Below are 12549 nucleotides of genomic sequence, written 5' to 3' on the forward strand. Positions count from 1 at the left end.
TCTTTGAGGTGCAAAACCTCAGAAAGCTCAGGAGGGACCTTATCACTCTCTACAACTATATGAAAGGAGGATGGAGCCAGGAGGGGTGTGATCTCTACACCCAAGGAACAAACGATAGGACAAGAGGAAACGGCCTCAAACTGGACCAGGGGAGATTTAGACTGGAGCTGAGGAACAATTCCTTCCCCAGAGGGTGCTCAGGCATTGGAACGGGCTGCCCAGGGCAGGGTGGTGTCCCTGCAAGTGTTCACACACCGTGGAGAGGATGCCCCCAGTGCCATGGGTTAGTGGTGGCCTTGGCAGTGCTGGGAATAGTTGGACTGGGTGATCTCAAAGGTTTTTCCAACCTCGTTGATTCTGTGATTCTATTTGTTGCCACCGGCAGCAGAAGCAGTCGCTGCAGTCGGGCGCGGGCAGTGGTACCGCAGCTCTGCCGATCAACAGAAGCAGCGGTGCGGTTCCGCCGGGCGACGAGAGGGGCTTTGATCTGCGCTGAAGACCCGCGCAGCTTGCTCCGGCGGGTCCCGGAGCCGGCACCCGGACGGGGGGGCGGAGCCTCCCCAACTTAGACCCTGTCCCCGATGGAGAGTGGGGCGGGCACCGCGCTGTACTCAAAACCGTCGTCTTCCCCCTCAGCCAATGGCCAGCAGGACCGGCCGCCACCAGCCAATGACAGAGCGGGACCTAACGCCACCAACCAATAGCAGCGCGGGGGCCGGAGAGGCGAGTAACGCTCGAGAGCCGCGGCGGTGGTGGCGATGGCCCTGGAGCGCGGTGACCGGCCGCTCCCCGCCGGCACCGAGGGTCTTCCCCGGGCGTTCTTGCAGAGCCTGCGCACCCTTTTCGATATCCTGGATGACCGGCGGCGCGGCTACGTGCACCTACGGGAGATCGAGTCCCGGTGGCGGGGAGCGGAAGCCCGGGAGCTGCCCGCTGGGGTGATGGAGGGGCTGCGGCGGGCGGCACCGGCCAGCGGGTACCTCACCTTCGAGAGGTTCGTCCTGGGGCTGCGGGCTACCCTGCCCGCGGCTGATCCCCCGGCGGACGGCGGCGGGCGGCGGAGCGGGGAGAAGCCGCCGAGCCCGCGCTGTGCCGAGGAGCGGCGCAGGAAGAGCAACGGGCAGCGGGAGCCGGGGTACGGCCAGCACCGCTGCCGAGGTGAGCGGGGACCGGGCGGGGCGGCTTTGACACTGAGGCTCCTGCGGGGCCTGAGCATCGGGCCAGGTGCCGAACTCCTCAGAAGTTACCGATGATTCTGACCTGGGCTCCCGTGCCGTTCCGCCTGCCTCGGGTTCGTGCTTCCTTCCGCTCGCACCCCTCCTCACGCGGGCCTGTTTATAGCAGTGACAGGAAGAATTAAGGGATTTATCATAACGTGTTCGCAGTTGTGCCTGGTGTAGAGGCTGTCGGCGACCTTTTGATGCTGCCGATGGTCATCTGAGAGTGTCGCCTGCGTCAGCGGGAGCCCCAGTCCCGGAGCCGCCGTGAGCTTTAGTGAGTGCTGTGCCGTGCCCTCAAACACTGGGTTCACCATTTCATCTGTGTTTTGGACCAAAAAAATAGGAAAGCCTGATCCAGCTTTTTTGCTTGGATAATACCGCAGCACTGATTATAAGAATAAATAATTAAGTGATAACTAAATGGGAAAGTAGCATCAGAGAGATCATAGAATCACAGAATGGTTTGGGTTGGAAGGGACTTTCAAAGGTCCTCTAGTCCAGTGCCCCTGCAGTGAGCAGGGACATCCTCAACTCCATCAGGTTTCAAAGAACCACATCCAGCCTTGCCTGGAATGTCTGCAGGGATGGAGCATCTACCACTTCTCTGGGCAACCTGTGCCAGTGTTTCACCATTCATTCTTCCATTATAAAGAATTTCTTCCTCACATGCAGCCTGAATCTCCCAGTTTTAGTTTAAACCCATCACCACTCATCCTGTCACAACAGGCCCTGCTAAAAAGTCTTTCCCAATCTTTCTTATAGGCCCCTTTGAAGTACAGAAAGGCCACAATAAAGTCTCCCCTTATTGTGCTTTGCTGTCCCCCATGGTGTCTGGGTGGCCAGGCTCTGCAGGGCTCACCTGAGGTCCCTGTTAACTCTTGGGGTCCCTGGCTGGGTCTGCCACCCCCAGTGGGACCCTGACCCTGGCAAGGGGCAGGTGATTTCACTGGCATCTTGGTTTGTTGCTAGTCAGTAGGAGATGTTGTCAGGAAACCAGGCTTCTGGGTTTATCTGATGCAGGTAATAATTCTTTAGATAGAATCATTGGAAGGGACCTTAAAGCTCATGAAGTTCCAACCCCTGCCACGGGTAGGGACACCTTCCACTAAAGCAGCTTGCTCCAAGCCTTGAACACTGCCAGGGATGGGGCAGCCACAGCTTTTCTGGGCACCCTGGGCCAGCGCCTCAGCACCCTCCCAGGGAAGAGCTTCTGCCTAAGAGCTCATCTCAGTCTCCCCTCTGGCAGGTTAAAGCCATTCCCCTTGGCCTGTCCCTACATGCCCATGATCTGTGAAGTGCTTTGAGATCTACAGACGTGAAGGTCCATGTGAGGAGCTGGTGTTATTTCAACATTGGAGCGCAATGAGTGCCTCAACCTTGGGAAAGTTAGGCTGATTTGCCTTCGCTTCTCACCTGTTCCCTCCCAGTCCCTTCTTCTGCTGGATGGAGAAGAAACTTTTAACTGTGGCTGAGATTCTCTGCTTTCCATTTTGCCTCCAGACTAATCACTGGAGCTTCATCTAGGGCAATAGTATTAAGCAGGCTGGTTCTCCTGTTGTCAACAGAGTAAATCTGGAAAAACCTGAACAAAAATCCTGTTTGGTAAATAAACAGCAAATGGAAAGCTCTGCCCTGGAAAGGAATGAGCAGGTGATTACAGCAACTTCATGGTTGCTGAGAATCTTTCCACTATAAGCTGATGTTATACTGATGTCTGGAGCCTGCAGGTAGGGTTTGTGCCACAGCCTTTGCTGCCAGCTTCCTGCAGCACAGGGCCCTATTCTGGCAAAAGGCTGGAATCTCACTTTGATTCAGCAGCTTAGCAAACATCATAACTCAGTTATTCTGTTTCTTTTAGCTCTGGATCCTGCACAGCTGCCCAGTGCTCCCTCCTACTGTCGAGGGTTTCCCAAGGTGTGGATGAATGGGTAGATGTTCTCCTCACCAGGCTGCGAGGTTGAGTGCTGCTGTGGCAGGGCACAGCTCTTGCTGTGGAGAAATGTGCTGAGAGCTGCCTGTGGATCCAGGAAGACCTATCTCCATTAAGGTTATATCATTTGGGGTTGAGGCTGCTCTGAGCCTTCAGCTGCCTGAGGTAGTTTCTGTAAGAACCAAACCAAGGGCAGCAAGATGGTAGATCAGGGCTCATCAACTACACAGTCTGAAGAAAGTCTCCCAGTCTGCATTTTGGGGGAAGGAGATGCTCACAGGATGCCACCCCAGCTCTGCTTTCTGGTCCAGGGACATCTGCCTGCATCAGAGGTGATTTGGATGGACTCACGGCAAGATGGCAGAGGTTGGAGTTGTCATCAGCCCAGCAGTGCTGGGGCAGCCCATGAACCACTGCTAGCCACCAGCCATAGTCTCTGGGGAGCCAACAGCATCATGAAGAGGCTGATGCTGGAGAAGTTGCTGGGCAGGAAAGTCACTATGATGGCTTCCCTTCTACTGGTGGCCTGTCACAGCAGCATCTAAGTGTCTTGGTGTTGGGGTCTTTACTGTTGTGGTTCCATTGTGAGCTGAGACCTGAGGAAGTTCAGATATAGATTAGGATGTGCCTTGCCCAGGATGTCTGTGGTGGCCTGGGCACTGCTGCCTCCTCCCTGCACAGCACTGGCCCTCGCTGCTGGGGTGGCCTGGCTCTGTCAGCTGCCTGGAGTGTCAGTGGCCTCTGCAGGCAGGAGGGGATGGTTTGTAGGGAGCAGTTACTGTCCATTGCCAAGGATAGGTATGTAAATGTGTAAATGACCATGAGGTGTCTGCTCAGTCCTGGGCACTTGCTTTGGTTGGAGAATGCTGGGCCTGTGCCCTGCAGTGGCAGAGAGGCCATATCTTGTGGCAGAATCTCATCCACCTCTGGTGAGCTGGAACTGCTCTTTGCCGAAGATGAAATTATCTCAGCTCATTAGCAGGGGTCCTGGTTTAGCCACTACATTGTCAGCTCAGTTGTTTGACCAGGGAGCACCTTCTTATTGCAGGTTCAGCTCAGCTCAACCTGGCGCTTCCAATTAACAGCCATGGAAACCTTTTTAACATGTTTCCCAAAGGTGTTCCTAGCTTTGCTTTGGGATTCTGCCTGTTGAAGCTAGCTCTAGTCTTGGGGCTGTTCCTCAGCTTCCCAAACAGGATGTGCTACAGGTCTGCCAAGAGAACATGTGTGTATTTGCACTGGTCTTGCCAGGTAGATATGGGCGTATGAAACCAAAAAAACAGATGGATGGGTGACGGCAAAGCGTTTGTGTTTATTGACATGCTGGAGACCTGTCTATGATGATGCTTTTGCTGGTAGGAGAAGCAGGATGCCATGGTGAACCAGAGGAGGATTTTTCCCATGCCACAGTAGCTTCTTTCCTGTGACACAGCATGACAGGCTGAGCAGGGCGCTTGTGTAGCATGGCCTGTTGCCCCCCAAGCCGGGTTCCAGCTCCTCTAGCTGAAACTGACAGTACAGGCAGCCCCAGTATGGTGCAGCTCTCCTAGACCTCATTGCCTTCAAGGTGAAGGAGAGTGGTTCCTGCGCCCAGCGCTGTCCTTTCCTGCTCCATATCCCTCTTTCATTGTATCCATGTGCTCGGCTGAGGAGCCTTGTGGAGCTGTGGGCTGTGGGTGCCAGCCCAGAGAATGCTACTTGCCCTGCCCTGGCACCTGCTGCCCTTTGTGCGCATGCAGCAGGGAACACTCTGGACCTGTGCCTGGCAGTGCTGGTGCCTGGGAGCCTGCATGTGGGAGAAGATGTGGCGATGGGTAAGGGTGTCTGGGAGATAGGTGGGCAGCAGTCCTGAGGAGGAGGCTCCAAAGGAGTGTTCCCTCGCTGTCTCTGCCTGCTCTTGCTTGCCTGCCTCCCTGCTGCTCTTGTGCCATGGCCAGGCTGGGAAAGAGACTCTCAAGGAGAGGTGTGTGCAGCAGCAAGGGCTGGGTACAGGACAGGGTCTGCCTGGAGCTGGCACAGAGGGAGGTGGAGCGCTCACTGCCCAGGCATGTCGAGATGGTGCTGGCTGCTCTGTGGCTGCCCTGGTGCCACGGTTTGGGGCGGTGCTCGGCCAGAATCAGGCTCTGAGCTGGCCTTGGCCATGCTGCAGGGCTTTGTTCCTGGTGAGTTCTCAAGGGTGGGTGGTGTGGGGCTTGTACTGACTCTGCTGCAGGTGCCCAGCCAATACCTGCTTGGGCAAACAGGCAACATGGGCAGGAGGTGGCTGATCTAGCCTGAAACATGCCAGTATGAACTTAACCTGCAGAAAGGTCATGCCTGGATTTGCACCAGTGTCATGTGTTTGTGAGAGATCAGTCTTTTGCAGGGTGGGATGCTGTGATTTGAATAACATTTTGGAAAACCTACAGCCTGATTTACTCATGGTTAGGCCACAGGCACCGGGTTTGGGGAGAGAATGTCTGCATGTCCAAGCCCATCACCAAGCAGGAGATGCCTTCAGGAGTCAGATTCCGGGCAGAGCCTGTGCCACTGAGTGGGAGCCAGGGCTCTCATGAGGACAGGACAAGGGTAGCCTGTGTCGCTTATGGTTTAATTGCCTGTACTGGGACTGAAACAGCATTGCCTGGAAGCTATCTGCTTTTTGCAGATGATCAAGGCGTGTTGCCAACCTGGCACAGCCATGTAAGTTGCTGCTGAAGCCTGCTTTGCCTGAAAGCAGGCACCTGGTCTGGTGCTTTGCTCAGCTGCTCCCTGCCATGTCTGCAAGACCATGCTGCAGATAGCAGCTGGTGGCCTTATGCTTTCCTTTGTTACAGGTGGTGATGCTAAAGCTGCTGGGCAGCCCCAGGGAGACAGTGGCCATCCAGGGGCTGGGGATGCTCGGAGGCATCATAGGGGACGTGCAGAACATCGGAGACACACCATCACCAACGGCGTGGACTTCAGCATGGTAAGAGGACAGTCCTGCCATGGGCTCCAGTGAAGGGGACCTTGGTCATAACATAGAATCCCAGACTAGTTTGGGTTGAAGGGACCTTAAAGCTCATCCAGTTCCAACCCCTGCTACTGGCAGGGACACCTTCCACTAGAGCAGCTTGCTCCAAGCCCCTGTGTCCAACCTGGCCTTGAACACTGCCAGGGATGGGGCAGCCACAGCTTCTCTGGGCACCCTGTGCCAGTGCCTCAGCACCCTCACAGACCTTAGGAAAGTCCTGGTCCCTGTGGAAAGGTGGGTCATGCGGTCCCTCACCACTGACACCAGCTCTGGGCTGTGGCTCCGCACTGTCCAATCCTGCATGTGTGAACTGTGGGGTGTTGGGCAGATCCTGATATTCTGCATACAAAGCTCTGTTGATGTACGTGGAGGTCCTGCTGTTACTTCTGAGGTGCTTTCCATCCTGATTCGTGCCAGAGAGGGCAGAGGCGTGTGTTCCCCTGCCTTCTCCTGGAGTGAGGTCAGCCCATGGAGCCAGCATTTGACTGCGCAGGTGCCTTCCAGTGGGCAAAATCCTGGGAAGGGAAAGGCAAATATGTAGGTGTAGGAGCAGGTGGATCTCTGGGCCCCTCAAGCACTCAGTGGAGGTCAGGTATGTTCTGTGCTGGCAAGTGGTGGTGCTGGGCTGGGTCTCCCACTGCTTGTGCTCTGAAGGTTGGGGCTCAAGCATGCTGGTTCTCCTGGCTCCTGAGAGGTTTTTTTGCCAGTAATGCAGAAAAATTAGCATTGAAATTAGCTGGGCAGCCCAGGATGGAGGGATCTGCCTTCCTCTCCATGCGTGTGTGGAGAGGCTTGGATCAGAATCCCTGGGTGAAGGGATTTGCACTGCTCTGAAATGGGATGGAGGAGCTGCCTGGGCATGTTGTCCACAAGCTCAAGCTAATTTTTCCTGGGATGAGAGCCAGGACCCAGCCTGCAGGATGAGTGAGTGACTGGCGGGATGAGCTCTGGCTGGTGTCAGAGCTACTGCTGTCACCTCTGCACTTCCACTCCTTGCACCCTGGTGTCACCCTGAGCCCAGTGGGGCTGACCAGTGGCTTGGGCAGCATTGATTACAGCCTGGCCTGGCCTTGGGGGACATAACATGCTGTGGAGCCTGGCCTGAGGAGAAGGGGCTTGTGCACACTCATGGTTTGTTGGGCCTGCAGCCATGCAAGGGGTTGAGGTGCTCTTGGGCTGAGGAGGTCTCTAATGAGAGGTCCTGGCAAGGAGTTATGTAGGTGTGTGTGTGTCTGGGATGGGACTCTTTGGTTCTCTGGGGTTTGGTGGCTGGAAGTTGCTGTTTTGGATAGTGGAAGGTCCCTCTTTTCCCTGGCAAGGCTTTTCCCTGTGAGTACAGCTCCAGGCTGGAGCCCATCACTGCCATGAGCTCTGGCTTGCTTGTTTTCCTAGGCTGTTGGGGGAGCAGTAGGAAGGAGTCCTTCTGCCTTTCTTCCCTTCCTCTGCATGCTGGAGGATGTTGGGCCCCAGAAGACACAAGGCTCTCAGCCGTGATTAGGCTGATTTGTCTAGTGCCTAATGGGGGCTGGGAATACTGGTGTCCATCCAGCACTCTTAGGTGCACCAGGGTTGGTTCATCCCAAGCAGCAGCAGAGGTGTGGGGCTGTACTGCAGCCCAGGACCCTTTGCACCCATCACTGCTGGTGTCTGCTTAGCTGCTTTTCTCAGCCAGTCCATCATTGATCGGCCTCATTTCGCCCTAGCCACAGGAGTGGCTGGATGAGATGTTCTGTATGAGGCTGAGCACTTTCATTTATCTGCAGCCCAGGGTACAGCACTGTCCCCTCCCCTCCTACCCTGGGCAGCAGCAGCCAAGTGCAGTGCTCTGTCTTCCTCCTGTCCCAGAAGCTGCCACTGCTCCAGAGCTTCCTATCCTTAGAGAGATGCCCTCTGTCCTTGGTGATGTTTCACTGCTCTGTGGGATGCCGCCTCTTCCTCCAGTCTCTGAGCTGGCCAGCAAGCCTGGTGGGACTGGAGCAGGCCAGGTGGTGGCTGCCTGCAGCTCAAGCTGGGTGAGAGTCCTTGCCACATACAGCACCTTCTTCATGCCTCTCAGCAACAGCCTGCATAGCACCAAGGCTCTGCGCTTCTTCCTCTGGGTATGTTCCCTTTGGTCAGTCTGTCCATCCAGGTTGGGGGGAGGCTGGTGTGGGGCACTTGAGGGGCTTCAGGGCTGGCAGTGGGGATGGGAAGTGGCCTGAGGAAGGTGTTGGAGTGGTCTCACATGTCTCCTGGGTAGGGATCTTTTACAAGGGCCTGTAGGGACAGGCCAGGGGGAATGGCTTGAACCTGCCAGAAGGGAGACTGAGATGAGCTCTTAGGCAGAAGCTCTTCCCTGTGAGGGTGCTGAGGCGCTGGCCCAGGGTGCCCAGAGAAGCTGTGGCTGCCCCATCCCTGGCAGTGTTCAAGGCCAGGTTGGACACAGGGGCTTGGAGCAAGCTGCTCCAGTGGAAGGGGTCCCTGCCCGTGGCAGGGGTTGGAACTGGAGGAGCTTTAAGGTCCCTTCCAGCTCTTCACCATTCTATGTTTCTATGATTTGTTCAGGGCCACTTCTGAGCTGAATCACCCCTCTCAAGATGCTGTCCGAAGCAGCAGGAGAGGTTCCTGAGCATCCAGCAGCTTCTGGGTGATCAAAGTCTCACTGGTGCCTGGAGGAGGTTCTCCTGGAGCCCAATCTGTGCTATGGGCAGTGGAAGCCAGGCTATGTAGTGGCAGAGGGCACAACAGAGGCAGCAAGGCAGGCAGCTCTCCATGCTCTTGGCATGGAGACAGGGGGGCAGGGGCAGCGGAACAGGGCAGCATTGCTCAGGGGAAGGGGAGCAGGAGCCCTGGGCTCACTGGGTGATGGCTGATGAAAGGGTTGCTGCACCAGTTGCTCTGTTTCCCAGGATGTCCCTTCTTGTCCCACCACCTCTGCAGTTGCCGGTGGCAGCGCTGTGCTGAGGGGCAGCAGAAGAAGGTGGCAGTGGAGCAGGGTCTCTGCGTCCCCTGGGGCACAGACCCCTGCTCCAGCTCTGCTCTTGGTGGAGGAGCTGGGCTGCCTGTCCTACAGCAGCCTTGGCTGCAGGCTGCGCCTGCTCTGCACGTCCCAGGGGCTTGTCTGTGGACAGGAGCCCCAGACATCCAAGTAGCAGCTATCTGGGTGTACAAAAGTCCCCGCATCCCTCTCCAGGTGATGCTTGTGCTTGAACCTGAAAGACCAGCAGAGACACTCAGCAGAAAGGCACGCTGTGCTCTGCTCAGAGGTGCCTGGGGGGTAGAGTGCAGCTTCCAGTCTGCACATCTAGCTTGGCTCTTTACTGCTCACCCAAAGTCGGGTGTGTTTGTGCTGCTGGCTGAGGTTCACAGTGTTGGGAAGTGGCTGTAGGCCCTGCTCTTGTGTCACTGGATAAATATGAGGTGGAGAAACCTTCATCTGTGGGGAGCAAGAGGGTAGAGATGTCCTTCACCTGCCTCAGTTGTTCTCCCAAACCAGAGAACGCTTCTTCTGAAGCAGCATCAGATAACAGCCTTCAGCCGACTCCTCTGTGGTCCTTCATGGGGAAAGCTGAGACTCCTGTCTGTATACTTATCCCTCTGTGCCTTATGAAGAAACTAGCTCCTGGGGCTTGACAAGGCCTTGGTGGGAACAGGGTGACACATCTGCATCCTCTGTCATGCAGCTGAAGCACATGAAGGAGCTGGAACAGGAGAAAGATTTCCTGCTGCAGGGTCTGGAGCTGGTTGAGTGTGCCTGGGAGTGGTATCACCAGCACATCCAGTTCATGCAGGAACGCCAGAGGCTTCTGGGGAAGAACAAAACCAGTGTGGTGAGTGTGGGACTTGTTCTTGAGGCGCCCACTTGCTTGGGAGGTTTTGGGGCTGTGGGTTTGGAGAGGTGGCCTGGGACTTGGCTGGACCTGGAGCCAGCTCCATAGTAACCCCCAGCCTGTTCTTCCTCCCCATCTCCCAGGACTTTCCCCCTGAGGGCAGCCAAAGCCAATTGGGGCGCCTGGTCCCCAAGCTGCAGGAGGTAAACCGCTGCCTGGGTGACCTCCTGTCCACCGCTGGCAAGGTAGGAGCACCACATCAGCACCTTGTGGTTGTTTGCGTGAGCTTGGGGCCCATCCTGTGTGATGGGTCCCAAGCTCATGTCCCTTTTGTCCTTGTCCTCCCAAGATCCTTGTCATCCCCCGCTGTGGTGGCTGGGCTGACATCAGGGCTGCCAGAATTCTCCTGTGCTCTGGGGAGGTGACTTGGCTCTGTGGGCAAGAGGAGGGATGGGGACGGCCCAGAGGACAGCACAGCCAGGCCGCAGCTGGGCTGAGGATGCTCAAGGCATATGGGGGAATAAAGCAAATCCAAAACAAGGTGTAGACATTGTCAAATGAATAAGGAAACAATCCTGCTGAGCTGGCTGTCCCACTGGGCTCCTGGCAGAAATGCTTCCCATGTCTGCCTGCCTGCCTGAGATCCTGTGCTGGGATCTTAATCCTGTGCTGGGCTTCTCTCAGTTCCCTGTGTGCCACAGAAACAGGTTCTGGCTTTGGAGAAGGGCTGGGGTGGGCCTCTAGGAAGGAGGCTCAATATCTCATCCCTTCCCTTCATCTTTTCTGCAGCCAGCAAACCCCTCCTCAGCTCTGAGCAGGCTGGTCCCTGTGGTGTCCCCAGCCTCAGCAGGCTCCCAGCAAGCCATCAACATGCTGAAGGAGCAAAACCGGCTTCTCACCAAGGTGAGGGGTGAGAAAGGGAAGGAGATTCCATGGAGGGAGGCTGGGAGAGGAGGGGGGAATGAGATGGGGTGACAGAAGGAACACAAGGCAGTGGAAAGTGTTCCTTCAGCTTGGCCAACCTTGGCCATCTCAGAGAAGGGCGCATGGGCTGCACATGGAGACCCTGTGTCATGCACCTGTGTCCAGCTGTTTGCTGGGTAATGGTCCATGGGCAGGGATTGAATAAGTGGAGGTCACAGAGAGTGCAGATGCTGCAGCCATTGTCTGTGAGCAGAGCTGCTGGGGAAGTCAGGGCCATGCTCACTGCTTTGATTCATGTCCCAGCACCTGCAGCACAGCAGATGGTGGTGTTCTCCTCCTGAGCAGCATTTTCCTCTGTCCCATCCAGGAGGTGACTGACAAGAGTGAGCGCATCACCCAGTTGGAGCAGGAAAAATCTGCCCTGATCAAGCAGCTCTTTGAGGCTCGTGCCCGCAATAATCATGAGACAAGTCAACTGGACTCCACTTTCATCTAGCACCCAGCTCCCACCTCCCCAGCCTCAAGCTTCCCTGGGGGTTTCATGAGACTTTTACCCCAAACCCACCACATCCATTGCTCCAGGTTTTTATCCTGAGGTCTGGAACTGCCGGTGGCTTCTTTGCAGGAGGAATCCAGGAACCCCTTGGAACTTCCTTGGACCCACCTGGGCACATCCCTGCACTGCTTTGCTGCTGGGCTTTTCAGCTGTGCTGCTCTCAAGCTGCTCCTTTCCTGTTTCTAAGGGGACTGCAGAGACCGTGCCCCAACCCTGGGTCCCTGATGTGCTGGAGGAAACGGCCACTGCCCATGTGGGGGAAGCTGCTGTGCTCTTGGCCTCACTTGGGCTGAATTTTGGGGGCTGTCCTAAACAGACCATGTATCTTCAACACTCCTGCTGGCACCTGCAGGCAAGCCTGGCCATTGGAGGGGGTGGCCTGACCCCTGCTTGTCCTGCTGTTGAAGACAAGATTGAAAATCCAGTGGGGCATACCTGGCCCCTCTGCTGCCTGAGTTCTGACAGCCAGTGACACTGTCCTGGGCCAGAGCAATGCCTGAGCTGGTGCTCCTCTGGTGTAATTCCTCTTTACAATTGCAGTAGTGATGCCATAGTCACTGTTTACATGTGTGCAGGCTCCTGTAGCTCATGAGCCATAGACTCGAATGAGATAGTCCGTATGTCTGAGCTGCTGTTCCAGGGTCTTTGCAGACTGAGGCAGACACTTCCACGTCCTTTGATCTGCCTTGACCTGGCAAATGGATTCTTATGACTGCCAGACTTTATTTTATTTTTTTTTCATGATGACTTTAAAAGGAAAGGGGATGTCCTGCAGCAGGAGGATGCTAACACAAGCCTGACTTCTGAGGAGGCTTCAGGATAGGGTTTTGTGTTTAACTGAATGATGGAGTGGAGGCTGATGGGCTCTTTCCTTTGCGCATCTCCAAGTTGGAGAAATGGCAGCTTTGTCTGTCCTGGTGGTGGATGCTGGATTCCTGGGGCGACATCCTGAGTATGAACTGCACCTTCCTCCAGGTCTCTTGGGAGGGTGGGGGTGGTCTAAGCATGGGTCCTGTTAGACTAGTGCATTTCAGGATACCTCTTCTTCCCACCCAGCTCAGTGGCGATGCTTGAGCTGAATGATGTCTTCCACTGTGGCTTGGTACTTGATATTT

The 12549-nt window shown here is 55.9% G+C and overlaps 1 protein-coding gene across 1 annotated transcript; it reads left to right on the top strand.

Moving 5' to 3' along the window:
* Positions 1 to 758: 758 nt before the first annotated feature.
* Positions 759 to 11374, top strand: SAPCD2 (suppressor APC domain containing 2; the record flags this gene model as incomplete). The annotated part of the gene is made up of 6 exons (XM_080630488.1): positions 759 to 1158; positions 5967 to 6100; positions 9808 to 9954; positions 10098 to 10199; positions 10744 to 10857; positions 11246 to 11374. The coding sequence occupies 6 exons, from the start codon at positions 759 to 761 to the stop codon at positions 11372 to 11374; spliced, it is 1026 nt and encodes a 341-aa protein (XP_080486614.1).
* Positions 11375 to 12549: the final 1175 nt, after the last annotated feature.

Source organism: Psittacula echo (genome assembly GCF_963264785.1).
Source record: "Psittacula echo genome assembly, chromosome: 16".
Lineage (NCBI taxonomy): Eukaryota > Metazoa > Chordata > Aves > Psittaciformes > Psittacidae > Psittacula > Psittacula echo.